The sequence below is a fragment of the Balaenoptera physalus genome, assembly GCF_965194825.1.
Source record: "Balaenoptera physalus genome assembly, chromosome: 5".
Taxonomy (NCBI): domain Eukaryota; kingdom Metazoa; phylum Chordata; class Mammalia; order Artiodactyla; family Balaenopteridae; genus Balaenoptera; species Balaenoptera physalus.
The window spans coordinates 86,085,077-86,103,774 of record NC_138884.1 but is presented as its reverse complement, the minus strand read 5'-3'; the positions used below and the strand labels follow the sequence as shown (position 1 = coordinate 86,103,774).

Below are 18,698 nucleotides of genomic sequence, written 5' to 3'. Positions count from 1 at the left end.
GGTTCGTCCATATTATAAGTTGTGTCAGAATGTCATTCCTTTTTAAGGCTTAATAGTATTCCCTTGTACGTACCCGCCACATTTTGTTTATCCCTTTAACCATCGATGGACATTTTGGTTGTTTCTACCTTTTAAGCCTGGTTGACTTTTTTTTTTTTTTTGCCTTTTATAAAAGTAGTTTGTGTTTGTTGTAGAAATTTGAATAGTGAAGAATTTAAAAAAAAACAAACATTTTTTTTTCCAGTATGACCACTTAGAGATGACCACTATTAAGCTTCATCTTACATTTGTGACTTAATTTTCATCCTTACCCTAGTTACCCTCCACTAGGTAATCTTGGTTGTCAGTGTTATCATTAGAATGAGTAGTAGTCACTTGAGGTTACTTTAATTGTAGAATACTGTAAATTTAAGAAAAGAGGATTTTAAAATGTTTCGAGATAAGGATGACCTCAAAGCCTACAAAAATTTTAATGGAAGTAAGGAGGGAAGAAAGAAAAGATCTCAAGAGAGACTGCTTTCAACCACTATATTTTTACTATTTAATAATGATAGTAGCAGTTGTCACTTATTTTGTGCTAGGAATTTTATATGCCTTTCCTGAAAGTCTTCATAACAAGTCTTAATAAATGAGGGACTGAGGCTTAGAGGTTAAATAGAAACTAGATCCTGTAAGGCCCACTGTGCTCTACTTCTTGATTCTAAGGAGGAAGGAGTAAGGGCAAAATCTCTGAAATGGTGAATATGACTCTACCAAGAACAAAAATAATCAACCACAGTTCAAATCTTACTTCTGGCATTTAACTGGCTTCTTGATTTTAGGCAAGCTATCTAACCACTGTGTGTTTCCTCATTTGTAAAATCCTTTGAAAGGATTATGAAGATTAAAGGAGTCGTCCATTTAAAAAACAATATTTCAATAATTCTATGAAATATTTTTTCATATTTTTAACATCTCTGAAATCAGAATATATCTTTCAGTGGATGAGATGTTATAACTTAATTGGCAGAGTTTTTTTCTTTCTCAAGGTACATAAAATAACGGTGTATTGAATAATTGATGGTACCTGAGATTCAGTGAAATACAATACTTAGAACAGTGCCTGCACAGACTAAGCATGCTGTAAATATTAGCTAGCATTAACCAATGACTACCACCCTAAGAGGCCCTTCTTGAAGTAGTCTGTTGGCTTCCCTCTGCAACATTGTAAAATACAGTAGCATTGATGCTTAAATTTCCTCTTTAATTTGAAATTCTCATACATTACTGGTAGGAATGTAAAGTGTTGGAGCTGCTTTGGAAAATATTTTGGTCAAAATGGTAAACATAGAAGTTACCTTATGACCTAGCAGTTCTACTTCTACAACACTTACTTCTTTTTTTAATTTATTTTTTATTGAAAAAAAAAATGGTTAGATGCCAGAAAATAGGTGGCAGTGCCTTAACCATATGCATGTTGTCAGGCCTGAGAGCTTCTTCCATCCTTGTCAAGGGCAGTGCTAACCTTCTCTCCTTTCATACAACACATAGCAGTTCTACTTCTAGATATCTACTCAATAGAAACGAAAACGTGTCCACACAACTTGCACACAAATGTTCATACCAGCACTATTCATAACTGCCAAAAAATGGAAGTGCCCTAAATGTCCATCAACTGAATGGAAAAATTAAATGTGGTATATCCATACCACATTTCGTTATAAAAGTGATAAAAGTGCTGATATGTGCTACAAAATAGATGAACTTTCAAAACATCATGCTAAATGAAAAAGCCAGGCACAAAAAGCCACACATTGTATGATTTCATTTATATGAACGTTAGAAGAGGCAAATCACAGTGAAAAAAAGTAGACTGGTGGTTGCCTAGGGCTGGAGGAGTGTGGAGGAATGGGGAGTGACTGCTGTTGGTTACGTAGTTTCTTTTTTTTTTATTGATTAATTCATTTTCAAATTGTTTATTTACAGTTTATAGAAATACAGTTAGTTTATTTTTATTTTTTATTTTATTTTATTTTTAAATTTATTTTATTTATTCATTTTTCACTGTGTTGGATCTTTGTTGCTGTGAGCAGGCTTTCTGTAGTTACAGTGAGCGGGGGCTACTCTTCGTTGTGGTGCGCGGGCTTCTCATTGCGGTGGCTTCTCTTGTTGTGGAGCACGGTCTCTAGGTGCGTGGGCTTCAGTAGTTGTAGCGCACGGGCTCAGTAGTTGTGGTTCGCAGGCTCAGTAGCTGTGGCGCACAGACTTAGTTGCTCCATGACATGTGGGATCTTCCCGGACCAGGGCTCAAACCCGTGTCCCCTGCATTGGCAGGTGGATTCTTAACCACTGTGCCACCAGGGAAGCCCAGTTTTTTTTCTTTTTTCTTTTTTTTAAATAAATAAATAATTAATTAATTATTTTTGCTGCGCCGGGTCTTAGTTGCGGCCTGCAGGATCTGGTTCCCTGACCGGGGGTCAGACCTGGGCTCCCTGCATTGGGAGTGTGGAGTCTTAACTACTGGACCCCCAGGGAAGTCCCTGTAGTTTCTTTTTGAGGTGTTGAAATGGTCATAAATTAGATTTTGGTGATGGTTGCACAACTGTGAATATACTAACCACCATGAAGTTGTGCACTTTAAATGGGGGCAAATTATTGTCTCAATAAAAGTGTTTATTTCCCTCTGTAGTCTATAAATGTAAATCCAAAGTGATTGCATAGCTCTGGTTCTGTTTTAGGTACTTGATACTTTATTTCATTTAATCTTTGAAAACACTATTTTATTAACACTTCCTCCTCCCACCTTTTTCAGAAAAGCAAGAAAAATGGGCTAAAAACATAAGAACTGAGGTCTGTCTGATGTTTTTGCTACTAGTTCATGTTGCTCTTCAGGCCACTACTGTCTTAATTCCAGCCATACCATGTTGAGGTAACTTAAAGATTTAGAAGGGTCTTCCTTCAGTCAACCCACATTTGTCTCCCTCTGGCTTCTACCAGTTAGTTATACTTGGAATTTAGTATTCTTTTAAATATGGTACTCCTCCCATTTATGGTAGTAAGCTTTGGAGTAGATGCTAGTTAATGTTGATAAATATGTTCTAGATATTTACTATATTAGATTTGAATTTTTACTGGTTGGTAGATAATGATGGAAAGAGTGGGGAATATTTGTGTAAATTTCTTGCATAATTATGTTCACATGTTTAATATGTAGCCTCAGGTTTAATTTTAAGCCTTCTGAGGTAAAAGTATTGAAGTTAACTGTCATATTCTCACTACTGTGCAGCTAAAATTGCACCCGATTGAAAACCTACATTGTTTTATCTTAACATGGTTACAGAGTATTTTTTGTTTATTACTCTGCAGTAAACTATTGACCTGAAGAGCAGAAGGTTTACTTCTGAACAGAGAAGATGTGTCTTTGAATTAGCTGAGTATAGCATAGAAGAAGTTTGATTCAATGCATACTTTATTTATTTATTTATTTTTAAAATTTATTTTATTTTATTTATTTATTTTTGGCTGCATTGAGTCTTTGTTGCTGCACGTGGGCTTTCTCTAGTTGTGGCGAGTGGGGGCTACTCTTTGTTGTGGTGCATGGGCTTCTCATTGTGGTGGCTTCTCTTGTTGCAGAGCATGGACTCCAGGCACGTGGGCTCAGTAGTTGTGGCTCACGGGCTCTAGAGCGCAGGCTCAGTAGTTGTGGCACACAGGCTTAGTTGCTCCGCGGCATGTGGGATCTTCCCGGACCAGGGCTCGAACCTGTGTCCCCTGCATTGGCAGGCAGATTCTTAACCACTGCGCCACCAGGGAAGCCCACATACTTTATTTTTAAAGTAAGTTGTAATAATATTCTATTAATGAAAAACCTATTAAATTAGGAAAACTCTAGCTCAGTGATTTGTCGAACTTATTATTGGAGATTAGGTTGTGAAATTTCTTCTTTTTCCTTTGTGTTGTGTTACAAGAACTTTTTTTTTTTTAAGATTTCTTTTTTTTAAAAAAATTTTTAGCACCTTTAATTATTATTTATTTATTTATTTATTTTGGCTGTGTTGGGTCTTCGTTTCTGTGCGAGGGCTTCCTCCAGTTGCGGCAAGCGGGGGCCACTCTTCATCGCGGTGCGCGGCCTCTCTTGTTACGGAGCACAGGCTCCAGATGCGCAGGCTCAGCAGTTGTGGCTCACAGGCCCAGCCGCTCTGCGGCATGTGGGATCTTCCCAGACCAGGGCTCGAACCCGCGTCCCCTGCATTAGCAGGCAGACTCCCAACCACTGCGCCACCAGGGAAGCCCTAAGTACTTTTATATATGAAATTGAGTATAAATACCAATGCTAATAGCCTTCTATGAGTCTTCCCTTCTGCACATGCATATTTAAAATAAAATAGCATTTTCTTTTGTACAATAAGTTAGTTAAAACAGGTTTAATATTGTAACTTCCTTGAGTTCCAAGCTTGAAACTGGAAATTCCTGATGGAAATAGAGCTCACATCTACCATGAGGTGGAAGGTAAAATATTTGTTGAACTGAAGAGTGCATAAATATAGGCTGCATCCTGTGGGAGGAGATAAGATTACTGATGATGGTGTACCAATATAAATAACTAAGAATAGTCCCCTTCCTTTGTTTCAGTCTGGTAACACTGTGTACATAGTGTTAAGATTTTTGTTTCTAAATTCTTTGAGTGCTCCTCAAAGCTAATGAGTGTTGTCAAGTTACCCAGACAGTGCTAGTATTAGTTTCATTTGTGAAAATAAGGAAACTTGAATTGTTATTCATGTAAGTATTTTAGTACTGTAAACCATCCCATATTTGTTTTGTAATCAGTCAAGTATGACTCAGGTAGGTCATAATAAATGTCTTTGTATAGTTACTTTTATACTTCAGCCCTTCCAAGTTCTTTGTACATTTTTGTTGCTATAGGTCGGGGATGGTAGTACTCTGGGAGAAAGTGATGAATACAGTGGATATGAATTGAGCGTAGAATGATGGGGTATATGTGGTTACCATTGGTAATATTAGGAGTTGAGAAAGAAGTGAAAAATCTAAGAAAGGAGATAGTTGATGATAAAGAATGACAAAGAGAGGAATAGATAAGAGTGTAAAACCACACAAAGAACTACTTATAGCACAGTTACTTACATCTGTACTGGTAGATAATGGAGTGGCCTCTTGAAAATTAATTTCTCTATTAGATTATCTGCAAATTCAAAGTTATTTATTTCTAACTGTAGATTGTAGTACAAAGCAATAGTTTAATAATTTCCTTGGTCCTGCATATAAGCATATTTGTTTTTCACGTAGAGTCTACAGAGAATCATGTATTGAAGATTCTTCTTTAAAAAGCAAGCTACAATTCACACATCCTTAGATCATCTGCCTAAATTGTAAACCTTCTGACATCTTCAGTAGTAATTTAAAATTCTGTTTTCCTCGGGACTTCCCTGGTGGTCCAGTGGTTAAGACTCTGCATTTCCAATGCAGGGGGCGTGGTTCAATCCCTGGTTGGGGAACTAAGATGCCACATGCCATGTGGCGTCGCCAAAATATTAAAACAAGCCAAAAAAAAATATATATATATAGATATTATTGCACATTCATTCAGTGTGAGGCACTTTAGATGCTTGGAATGCTCTACTAAGCAGGATAGACACCATGCATTTTAGAGAAAACCAGGCAAATAAGAAAGAGATGATAGACGTGTGATCAAGTACTGTGACATAGGAAAGTACAGGGTGCTATGGGACAGGTCAGGAAGAAGTGATTATGGAAGCTGAAACTTAAATGATAAGTAGGAGTTAGCCAGGAGAAGAGGATATCGAGGTGTTTTTGTTTTTTTTTAATAAATTTATTTACTTTATTTATTTATTTTTGGCTGTGTTGGGTCTTCGTTGCTGCGCGCGGGCTTTCTCTATTTGTGGCGAGCGGGGGCTACTCTTCATTGCGGTGTGCGGGCTTCTCATTGCAGTGGCTTCTCTCGTTGTGGAGCACAGGCTCTAGGCACGCGGGCTTCAGTAGTTGTGGCACGTGGGCTCAGTAGTTGTCGCTCACAGGCTCTAGAGCACAGGCTCAGTAGTTGTGGCACACGAGCTTAGTTGCTCCGCGGCATGTGGGATCTTCCTGGACCAGGGATTGAACCTGTGTCCCCTGCATTGGCAGGTGGATTCTCAGCCACTGTGCCACCGGGGAAGCCGAGGTGTGTTATTGAAAGAAGAAATGTATGAAGGCCCTGAGGCAAAAAAAAAAAATTTTTTTTTTTTTTTAAATATGACTTGTTGAGCACTTGTATTGAATGTAGGGTAGATGTGAGATTTGAGAGCGAGGCCAGAATCAGTTTAAGAGTGTGGGCTTACATAAAGGGAATGAGAAGTCGTTAAAGGGCCTTAAGTAGAATAGTGACATGAATCAGGTTTGTTTTAAAGGGCTCTCTGGTTTCAGTGTGGAGGATGGATTGGAGGGAAGAAAACTGAAGGCAGTAAAATCAGTAAACTGTACAGTAACCCAGGTAAAGAATGATAGTCTCCTTTAAAGACATGGTGTTCTGTGGATGGAAAGAAGTAGATATCATTGAGAGCAGTAAGGTTATTTTAAGAATTAAAAAGGATCAAGGAGTGGAAAGTCCCCATTAGTTTTAGGTGTTTTGAAGTCATTGGTGACTGGAAGTGCTTTTTCAGATGGCATGTAAGTTAGTGAGTGAATATGTGAGGAATTAAGAACAGATAATATAGACAAGTCACAAGGAGAGAAGTGGAAGCATGATAAATCTTTTAGCTTCTTTTCATAAATAGCTTACATTTGGAGCATATATTTTTTTTTGAATTTTATTTTATTTATTTTTTTATACAGTGGGTTGTTATTAGTTATCCATTTTATACATATTAGCGTATAATGTCAATCCCAATCTCCCAATTCATCACAGAGCATATATTGATGAGTTAAGTTTTGCAAGGTGCTAGAACATAGCTTCGTTCATAGTAATTAATCAGTTAAATGTTAAAGAATTTTGACTTAGATGACTATCATATATATGTGTCAGATATAATCCTCCTCCTCCTCCTCCTCCTGTTCCTCCTCCAAAAGCTCATAAGAGCTGATGAACTAGATTTCATTTCAAGGTGATGTGATAGAGTTAGCGTTTTCACATTGTTGATTTCTTATTCTTTCATGCTTAAATAAGTACACTCAGAATCTGAAATTAGATTGTGTGAGTTTGTATCTTCTGTTGTGAGCTACTTACTTGATATTGGGTAAATTTCTTAAACTCTAAGCCTCAGTGCCTGGCAAATAATAGTAGGCCTTTAAATATTTGTCAAAATATTTGTCAGAATTTTTTTTAAAGTATTTAAGAAAAAAAGTGCTACAAAAAAATCAGGAGTAATCTTATAGTCACTTTCTACTTCTGTTTCCGTGTACTGATTTTGCTTTTTCCTTCAAACCTATTCTACACCCTTCACTCTAAAAAAATTGCCATTTACTATCTATATTTTGATTTTCTGTACTACTTTATCTACCTGAATTGATCTTAGTCCATGTTAAATTTCTCATAGCATCTAACACTATGCTAGGTAATTTATAAACACCTAGTTAATTGTTGGGTTTCTTTGAGCATTTATTAAAAGGTTTAAAAAGAATGTATGTCATTGATAGCATTTGGCTCACTGAATGCTTTGTCTCCTACACCCTTCCCTTCACTTAGGCAAAATGATGTAAGTATGAGCATTTTTTTTTAGCTTGAGGATTTCATTTTCTTATAGTTCTACTTAAACTATATATGTTTTACTTCTGTACTTTAAAACTCAAATGTGCTTTATATTCTAGGTCCGGTTTATCACTAAAATATGGCATCCTAATATTAGTTCCGTCACAGGGGCTATTTGTTTGGATATCCTGAAAGATCAATGGTAAGAGATGTTGAATTCACCTTCAACCCTCTCTCATATGAATTCTAAGACTGTTTAGAGTGTTAAATGTGTACTTGCCTCAAAACATAAGCATATATTATACTTTTATTTGGCAGTAATTTTAAAACTAGATGAAGTCTCTTAAGTACATAAGAGAAAATATGTTACAGTTGAAATTGGAATCTATATTTAAATAGTGATTTATTAGGTAATGTCAGATGCTAGCTTTCCGTCTTGAAAAATCTTGGATTTTATTTGTTGTTTTGGTAAATTTGATTTTTTGCTATCTCAGAAAGATATTTGTGAAAGACAAAAATAATTTAAGTATTGTAGTAATCAGCTCTGACTTGGATGGAATGTAGACAACAAAAACGTTAAAAGTTGTGTTAATTGAGTGCGATTAAGGTTCTAAGATTCTAAAAAGTGCCTTTGTAGGTGGTATCGTCATTTGTACAGTGCTTTCACATGTTTTGTCTGATTTTATCTTAGCAGTATAGTGTTTAACCACTAGGTTAAAATCGTGGCTCTGCCATTTACTCATTTTTGTGGTCTTGAGTAAATTACCTGGTCTTTTGCCTTCGTTTCCTTATCTGAAAAAATTGGGGGTTAATACCTATTTCATAGGGCTGTTGAGAAGAGTAAATGAGTTGTTTTATGTATTTCTCTTAGATTAGAGCCTGGCATATTCTAACAGTATGGATTGAACAACCAAGACAAGAGATATAAAAAGACATTGGGGTGGAAGAAAACAATAAGTTATGCGTTTGATTTGTTAAGAAAGGGAAAGAAATGAACCTGAATAAGCTGAAACAGGATGACAACATTTAGCATATGGGTCACTTGGTATATTTAGTAATTGAATAAACAGACAAGAGTTGCTGGTTTTGTTTTGTTTTTCCATTCTGATGGCACACCTGAGTAAAGCCTCTCCCTCAGTAGATCACCTCTTGGGATCCAGTTTCTTGATCTGTATTCCATACTGTTAAACATTGAACATTGTGAACTAGACCTAACTTTATCTTCTGTCATTCTTTTGATTTGTGACTTTTCACAATTTATTGAATTTCTGTGCCTCCATGTTTTTATCTGTAAAGTCATCTCGAAGACCCCTTATAGCTCTGTTGTTCAGTGATATTAATGAAAATTTGCAGTATTAGAGACATTGTCCTTTTTTTCACTTGGTTTCTAGGACATCAGTTCTTCTGTTCTCCCCTTCCTCTTCCCACTCCTCGACTTCTCAGCTAGTTCCTCCCTCATCTCCTGGAGCTTTGTATATGAGAATACCTCAGGGCTAAGAATGCTTTTTTCCATCTATACTCACTTCCTTGGTGAGCTCATCTGATTTCATAACTTCACTGTTTATATACTAGCAACTCACGTTTTCTGAACTCCAGACTCATGTCCTGCTGCCTGTTTAATATCTATACTTGAATATGTAATGGACATCTCAAACTTAAACATGTTGGAAACTGAACTATTTCCCCAACCCAAAACTTACTTCTTCCCCATGTAAGTTTTGGCAGCTACATCCTTGCAGTTGCTAAGGCCAAAACTTCATTGTGCTGGTTGTTTCTTCTTTCTCTGGTACCTTTATACCAGAGAAATCTGCAAATCCTGTTGTGGAAACCACCAACATTTTAGCAGCAGTTCATTACTACTACCTTGGTCCAAAGTTGCATTGCCTCTTGCCTGGACGGTTACAGTAGCTGTCCTTCTGCTTCTGACTTTACTCAGGCTATTCTCACCAGACGGAATGAAACCTCCACCCCTTTGAAAACAAAACTCCACACTAAAATTTTCCACTGTCTTCTCTTTTTGCTCAGAGTTAAACCAGCAGTACTATCACCTGATTATCTTCCTATAAATAGTTGAAAGATTATGGTGTATATAGAGACAGAGAATTTGAATTTTTGTATCAGAACACTTTTTATCAGCTATGCCTATTTCCTAAGGCAGGTCAAATAGCTGAATTTAGTCTTTTCATATCTATATCATTGAAATAATAAAAGATAATCAGAGACATCAGATAAAATAGGTGAGATTGGATATCCATGGGTCTGTCAGCCTCCCCCCCGCTTTTATTAAGTAAATTGACATTCAGTGGATATCTAAATGTCAATGTTTAGGCTAATTTGGAACAGTTATCTTAGAAAACAGTTTGTTAACCTTGGTCTTTATTAATACATGTGGATGGTGATTTACCTTTAATATTTAACAACTTATGATAGTATGGGTTATTTCTTAACTTTGTAACTTACCCTGTGTGGAAACCATCTTCTGATGTTTTTCTGCTGACACTTCTTATGACTAAAGGTGTCTGTTTACCTGGGGAATAAAATGACAACACACAAAAATTGCACTCATTGATACTGCTCTTCCAAAAGACACAAACAGGCATTAAGAGAATATCTGTATGGTTGATAAGCTGCGCTCAGCACCATTAGTCATTAGGGAAATGCAAATTCAAATCACAATTAGATACCACTACACACTTGTAAATGGTTCTCATGCATTGCTGGTAAGAATGTGGTTCAGCCACTCAACCAGCAGTATCTGCCAAAGCTAAATAAGTATATACCTTCACTATGGCACAGCAGTTCTACTCCTAGGTATATATCCAAGAGAAATCTGAGAGAAATGAGTGCATATGTCCACCAAAAGACTTGTACAAGAATATTCATAGCAGATTTCTTCAAACTGCAAGTCACCCAAATGTCTATAAACAAGAGAATGGATATATAATGCTATAATCATGCAATGGAGCACTACATAGCAGTAAAAAAAAAAAAAAAAAAAAAAGACATGTTGACACAAACAACATGGTTGATTCTCATAGACATGTTGAGTGGCAACAGCCAGACACAAAGGAGTACGTAGTGTATGATTTCATGAAATTCAACATGAGTCAAAGCTAATTTTGGGTGATAGAAACTAAGACAGTGGTGGGTAGGTAGGGTCGTGAATAACAGGGGCAAGAGTGAGGCTTTCTGAGTGCTGGAAGTACTATGTATTTTGATCTAGATGGTGGTTACCATGGGTGTATACATGTATAAAAATTCATCTAGCTGTCAAGCATTTTACTCTGATTATACCTTAAAAAAATATAACAAAAAAGCTGCCATTATTTTTAAGTAGCATTCAGTGTTTCGAATGAACATAGATTATTTATTAATGGTTTTCTGGAAGATCCTTAACAGACAAGTTAGTCAACAATACACAAAATTCAGTGCTTACTCTACATATTAAAGGCCCCACCTAGTCCATATATTAACTGTGCTTATTGATTTTTGAGATCTGAGCAAAATTAATTTACTGAAGATAGATTTATAAAGTACTCACTTATTTGTATCCACTGATTAATTAAAATTAGCTAACACATTTTGAAATTTCAGACTTCTGTTTGCCTGTTAGGATTTGTTTTTAATAGATTTATGCTAATTTTACACATTAAATGCTAAAAATATTAATGTAGTATGAATTTAATCAGTAGTTTATGAAAAGCAAAATAAATGGAATAGAAAGTTGTATTTTCGTTTGTATATTTTTTCACATTACCAAGTTTAGATTTTAAAATTTATGTAGAGCAGTCAAAAAATGTACACATTTCTTTATACCATCAAAGATGTTATAGTTTCTATAGTATTTAGGGCCAAAAGAATAAGTTTTGTTTTAATGTTAATTTTATTACAGCTAATTATGAAAACATCGTCATTGTTTGCCATTGATCTTGTGTTCAGCTTTTAAAAACTTTTCATTTAGGTTTCTTTTTTCTTAATGGTTTATGAATACCTCACTTGCATTTATTATGAAAGTTTTCACGCATACAGAAGACTTAAAACTTTGCTCATTGAGATTGTTACGAATTGAATCTAAAGTTACAGCTCTAGATTTTTCCTTCAGTTTTGAGAATAAACTGTCCCTTTTCATTCCCACCAACAGTGCACAGGATTCCAGTTACACATCCTCACCACCGTTATTTTCCGTTTTTTGACAGTAGCTGTCCTAATGGATGTGAGGTGGTATCTCATTGTTTCATTTACATTTTCCTAATGATTAGTGATGTTAAGCATCTTTTCATGTGCTTATCGGCTATTGGTATATCATCTTTGGAGAAATGCTTGTTTAAGTCCTTTCTTTGTCAGGTTTGTTTTTTTTTGTTGAGTTGAAGGAGTTCTTTATATATTTCAGATATTAACTCCCTTGTAAGATCTATGATTTGTAAATATTTTCTCCCCATTCTGTGACTGTATTCTATTCTTTCCCTCTATTGACTTTCACTCTGTTGACTGTATTCTCTGCCTAGGAAGATTTAAAAAAATTTTTTTTTTCCTTGCACAGGAGTTTTTAATTTTGATGTAGTTATAGACCAGTTTCTCTATTTTTTTCTTTTGTTGCCTGGGCTTTTGCCTGTCCTTTGATATCCAAGAAATCATGGCCAACTGCCGTGTTGTGGAGCTTTCACCCTATGTTTTCTCCTAAGAGTTTTATAATAAGTTTAGTCTTGGGAATTCCCTAGAGGTCCAGTGGTTAGAACTCTGCGCTTGCACTGCCGGGGCCCTGGTTGGGGAAATAAGATCCCACAAGCCATGCGGCGCAGCCCCCCTGCAAAAAAATTAGTCTTACGTTTAGGTCCTTGATCCATTTTGAGTTAATTTTTTTTCTGATTTTTTAAAAATTGAAGAATAGTTAATTTACAATGTAGTGTTAGTTTCAAGTGTACAGCAAAGTGATTCAGTTATACATATATATGTATATATTCTTTTTCCGATTTTTTTCCATTAAAAGTTATTACAAGATATTGAGTATAGTTCCCTGTGTTGAGTTAATTTTTATAGAAGGTATAAGGCATGGCAAAGGTCCAACTTCACTTTTCTGAGAGCTCATTAAGTTGTTTGTTTTTTTTTCTATCACAGTAGCTTTATTTATTTATTTATTTTAACATCTTTATTGGAGTATAATTTCTTTACACAATGCTGTTAGTTTCTGCTTTATAACAGAGTGAATCAGCTATACATGTACATACATCCCCATATCTCCTCCCTCTTGCGTCTCCCTCCCACACTCCCTATCTCACCCCTCTAAGTGGTCACAAAGCACTTAGCTGATCTCCCTGTGCTATGTGGCTGCTTTGCACTAGCTATCTATTTTATTTTATTTAATTAATTAATTTATTTATTTTTAAATTTATTGGAGTATAATTGATTTACAGTGTTGTGTTTCAGGTGTACAGCAAAGTGAATCAGTTATAGATATACATGTATCCAACATTTTTGGCAAATTAAAAAAAATGATAATGTTAGGAGAAACTGGGGGCTTCCTCCTTTTTCTTTTTTTATGTTTTTTTACTTTTGAAGAAGAATATTATTTTCTCTTCTTGTGCCAATACTCTTCTTTTTTTTTTGAATTTTATTTATTTTTCTGTACAGCAGGTTCTTATTAGTCATCAATTTTATACACATCAGTGTATACATGTCAATCCCAATCGCCCAGTTCATCACACCACCATCCCCACCCCCCCGTGGTTACCCCCCCTTGGTGTCCATACGTTTGTTCTCTACATCTGTGTCTCAACTTCTTCCCTGCAAACCGGTTCATCTGTACCGTTTTTCTAGGTTCCACATACATACATTAATATACGATATTTGTTTTCTCTTTCTGACTTCACTCTGTATGACAGTCTCTAGATCCATCCACGTCTCAACAAATGACCCAATTTCGTTCCTTTTTATGGCTGAGTAATATTCCATTGTATATATGTACCACATCTTTATCCATTCGTCTGTCAATGGGCATTTAGGTTGCTTCCATGACCTGGCTGTTGTAAATAGTGCTGCAGTGAACATTGGGATGCATCTGTCTTTTTGAATTATGGTTTTCTCTGGGTATATGCTCAGAAGTGGGATTGCTGGATCATATGGTAATCCTATTTTTAGTTTTTTAAGGAACCTCCATACTGTTCTCCATAGTGGCTGTATCAATTTACATTCCCACCAACAGTGCAAGAGGGTTCCCTTTTCTCCACACCCTCTCCAGCATTTGTTTGTAGATTTTCTGATGATGCCCATTCTTAACTGGTGTGAGGTGATACCTCATTGTAGTTTTGATTTGCATTTCTCTAATAATTAGTGATGTTGAGCATCTTTTCATGTGCTTCTTGGCCATCTGTAGGTCTTCTTTGGAGAAATGTCTATTTAGGTCTTCTGCCCATTTTTGGAATGGGTTGTTTGTTTCTTTAATATTGAGCTGCATGAGCTGTTTATATATTTTGGAGATTAATCCTTTGTCCATTGATTCGTTTACAGATATTTTCTCCCATTCTGAGGGTTGTCTTTTCGTCTTGTTTATGGTTTCCTTTGCTGTGCAAAAGCTTTGAAGTTTCATTAGGTCCCATTTGTTTATTTTTGTTTTTATTTCCATTACTCTAGGAGGTGGATCAGAAAAGATCTTGCTGTGATTTATGTCAAAGAGTGTTCTTCCTATGTCTTCCTCTACGAGTTTTATAGTGTCCAGTCTTACATTTAGGTCTCGAATCCATTTTGAGTTTATTTTTGTGTATGGTGTTAGGGAGTGTTCTAATTTCATTCTTTTACATGTAGCTGTCCAGTTTTCCCAGCCCCACTTATTGAAGAGACTGTCTTTTCTCCATTGTATCTCCTGGCCTCCTTTGTCATAGATTAGTTGACTGTAGGTGTGTGCGTTTATCTCTGGGCTTTCTATCTTGTTCCATTGATCTATGTTTCTGTTTTTGTGCCAGTACCATATTGTCTTGATTACTGTAGCTTTGTAGTATAGTCTGAAGTCAGGGAGTCTGATTCCTCCCGCTCCGTTTTTTTCCCTCAAGACTGCTTTGGCTATTCGGGGTCTTTTGTGCCTCCATACAAATTTTAAGATTTTTTTTTTGTAGTTCCGTAAAAAATGCCATTGGTAATTTGATAGGGATTGCATTGAATCTGTAGATTGCTTTGGGTAGTGTAGTCATTTTCACAATATTGATTCTTCCAATCCAAGAACATGGTATATCTCTCCATCTGTTGGTATCATCTTTAATTTCTTTCATCAGTGTCTTATAGTTTTCTGCATACAGGTCTTTTGTCTCCCTAGGTAGGTTTATTCCTAGGTATTTTATTCTTTTTGTTGCAGTGGTAAATGGGAGTGTTTCCTTAATTTCTCTTTCAGATTTTTCATCATTAGTGTATAGGAATGCAAGAGATTTCTGTGCATTAACTTTGTATCCTGCAGCTTTACCAGATTCATTGATTAGGTCTAGTAGTTTTCTGGTGGCATCTTTAGGATTCTCTATGTATAGTATCATGTCATCTGCAAACAGTGACAGTTTTACTTCTTCTTTTCCAATTTGTATTCCTTTTAGTTCTTTTTCTTCTCTGATTGCTGTGGCTAGGACTTCCAAAACTATGTTGAATAATGGTGGTGAGAGGACATCCTTGTCTCGTTCCTGATCTTAGAGGAAATGCTTTCAGTTTTTCACCATTGAGAATGATGTTTGCTATGGGTTTGTCGTATGTGGCCTTTATTATGTTGAGGTAGGTTCCCTCTGTGCCCAGTTTCTGGAGAGTTTTTATCATAATGGGTGTTGAATTTTATCCAAAGCTTTTTCTGCATCTATTGAGATGATCATATGGTTTTTCTCCTTCAGTTTCTTAATATGGTGTATCACATTGATTGATTTGCATGTATTGAAGAATCTTTGCATCCCTGGGATAAATCCCACTTGATCATGGTGTATGATCCTTTTAATGGGTTGTTGGATTCTGTTTGCTAGTATTTTGTTGAGGATTTTTGCATCTGTATTCATCAGTGATATTGGTCTGTAATTTTCTGTTTTTGTAGTATCGTTGTCTAGTTTTGGTATCAGGTTGATGGTGGCCTCATAGAATGAGTTTGGGAGTGTTCCTTCCTCTGCAGTTTTTTGGGAGAGTTTGAGAAGGATGGGTGTTGGCTCTTCTCTGAATGTTTGATAGAATTCACCTGTGACGCCATCTGGTCCTGGACTTCTATTTGTTGAAAGATTTTTAATCACAGTTTCAATTCCATTACTTGTGATTGGTCTGTTCATATTTTCTATTTCTTCCTGGTTCAGTCTTGGAAGATTATACCTTTCTAAGAATTGGTCAGTTTCTTCCAGGTTGTCCATTTTATTGGCATAGAGTTGCTTGTAGTAGTCTTTTAGGATGCTTTGTATTTCTGCAGTGTCTGTTGTAACTTCTCCTTTTTCATTTCTAATTTTATTGATTTGAGTCCTCTTCCTCTTTTTCTTGACGAGTCTGGCTGATGGTTTATCAATTTTGTTTATCTGCTCACAGGACCAGCTTTTAGTTTTATTAATCTTTGCTATTGTTTTCTTTGTTTCTGTTTTATTTATTTCTGCTCTGATCTTTATGATTTCTTTCCTTCTGCAAACTTTGGGTTTTGTTTGTTCTTCTTTCTCTAGTTCCTTTAGGTGTAAGTTTAGATTGTTTATTTGAGATTTTTCTTGTTTCTTGAAGTAGGCTTGTATAGCTATAAACTTCCCTCTTAGAACTGTTTTTGCTGCATCCCATAGGTTTTGGATCATCGTGTTTTCATTGTCATTTGTCTCTAGGTATTTTTTGATTTCATCTTTGATTTCTTCAGTGATCTCTTGGTTATTTAGTAGTGTATTGTTTAGCCTCCATGTGTTTGTTTTTTTTACGTTTTTTTCCGTGTAATTCATTTCTAATCTCATAGCGTTGTGGTCAGAAAAGATGCTTGATATGATTTCAAATTTTTAAATTTACTGAGGTTTGATTTGTGACCCAAGATGTGATCTATCCTGGAGAATGTTCCGTGTGCACTTGAGAAGAAAGTGTAATCTGCTGTTTTTGGATGGAATGTCCTATAAATATAAATTAAGTCTATCTGGTCTGTTGCGTCATTTAAAGCTTCTGTTTCCTTATTTATTTTCTGTTTGGATGATCTGTCCATTGGTGTAAGTGAGGTGTTAAAGTCCCCCACTATTACTGTGTTACTGTAGATTTCCTCTTTTATAGCTGTTAGCAGTTGCCTTATGTATTGAGGTGCTCCTATGTTGGGTGCATATATATTTACAATTGTTACATCTTCTTCTTGGATTGATCCCTTGATCATTATGTAGTGTCCTTGTCTCTTGTAACATTCTTTATTTTAAAGTCTATTTTATCTGATATGAGTATTGCTACTCCAGCTTTCTTTTGATTTCCATTGACATGGAATATCTTTTTCCATCCCCTCACTTTCAGTCTGTATGTGTCCCTAGGTCTGAAGTGGGTCTCTTGTAGACAGCATATATATGGGTCTTGTTTTTGTATCCATTCAGCAAGCCTGTGTCTTTTGCTTGGAGCCTTTAATCCATTCATGTTTAAGGTAATTATCGATATGTATGTTCCTATGACCATTTTCTTAATTGCTATGGGTTTGTTTTTGTAGGTCCTTTTCTTCTCTCGCGTTTCCTCCTTAGAGAATTTCCTTTAGCATTTGTTGTAGAGCTGGTTTGGTGGTGCTGAATTCTCATAGCTTTTGCTTGTCTGTCTCAAAGCCTTTGATTTCTCCATCGAATCTGAATGAGATCCTTGCCGGGTAGAGTAATCTTAGTTGTTGGTTCTTCCCTTTCATCACTTTAAGTATATCATGCCACTCCCTTCTGGTTTGTATTGTTTCTGCTGAAAAATCAACTGTTAACCTTATGGGAGTTCCCTTGTATGTTATTTGTCATTTTTCCCTTGCTGCTTTCAATAATTTTTCTGTCTTTAATTTTTGCCCGTTTGCTTAATATGTGTCTTGGCGTGTTTCTCCTTTTGTTTATCTTCTATGGGACTCTCCGTGCTTCCTGGACTTGGGTGGCTGTTTCCTTTCCTATGTTAGGGAAGTTTTCGACTATAATCTCTTCAAATGTTTTCTTGGATCCTTTCTCTCTCTCTTCTCCTTCTGGGACCCCTATAATGCAAATGTTGTTGTGTTTAATGTTGTCCTCGAGGTCTCTTAGGCTATCTTCATTTCTTTTCATTCTTTTTTCTTTAGTCTGTTCCACAGCAGTGAATTCCACCATTCTGTCTTCCAGGTCACTTATCCATTCTTCTGCCTGTTATTCTGCTATTGATTCCTTCTAGTGTAGTTGTCATTTCAGTTATTGTATTTTTCATCTCTGTTTGCTTGTTCTTTAATTCTTCTAGGTCTTTGTTAAACATTTCTTGCGTCTTCTCGATCTTTGCCTCCATTCTTTGTCCGAGGTCCTGGATGATCTTCACTACGATTATTCTGAATTCTTTTTCTGGAAGTTTGCCTATCTCCACTTCATTTAGTTGTTTTTCTGGGGTTTTATCTTGTTCCTTCATCTGGTACATAGCCCTCTGCCTTTTCATCTTGTCTATCTTTCTGTGAATGTGGTTTTTGTTCCACAGGCTGCAGGATTGTAGTTCTTCTTGCTTCTGCTGTCTGCCCTCTGATGGATGAGGCTATCTAAGAGGCTTGTGCAAATTTCCTGATGGGAGGGACTGGTGGTCGGTAGAGCTGACTGTTGCTCTGGTGGGCAGAGCTCAGTAAAAGTTTAATCTGCTTGACTGCTGATGGGTGGGGCTGGGTTCCTCCCCTGTTGGTGTTTGGCCTGAGGCGACCCAACACTTCAGCCTACCTGGGCTCTTTGATGGGGCTAATGGTGGACTCTGGGAGGGCTCACGCCAGGGAGCGTGTCCCAGAACTTATGCTGCCAGTGTCCTTGTCCCCACGGTGAGCCACAGCCACCTCCCCCGCCCCCCCCCCCCCCCCCGCCTCTGTAGGAGATCCTCCAGCACTAGCAGGTAGGTCTGG

At 36.5% G+C, this 18,698-nt stretch overlaps 1 protein-coding gene and 1 pseudogene across 4 annotated transcripts in view; both read left to right on the top strand.

Moving 5' to 3' along the window:
• The window catches only part of LOC309661983 (proline-rich protein 11 pseudogene), a 367,415-nt pseudogene that overhangs the window by 205,769 nt on the left and 142,948 nt on the right, over positions 1-18,698 (top strand). The gene's annotated exons all lie outside the window — the stretch shown is intronic.
• Positions 1-18,698, top strand: part of UBE2K (ubiquitin conjugating enzyme E2 K) — a 73,314-nt gene that overhangs the window by 43,480 nt on the left and 11,136 nt on the right. For 2 of the 3 annotated variants that reach the window (XM_082464312.1, XM_082464313.1), the window contains one exon: positions 7,798-7,880. The exons of the other annotated variant lie outside the window; for it this stretch is intronic. In XM_082464312.1, the coding sequence (XP_082320438.1) occupies positions 7,798-7,880 (83 nt within the window). The remainder of the gene's footprint in view (positions 1-7,797; positions 7,881-18,698) is intronic. 3 annotated transcript variants of the gene reach the window in all.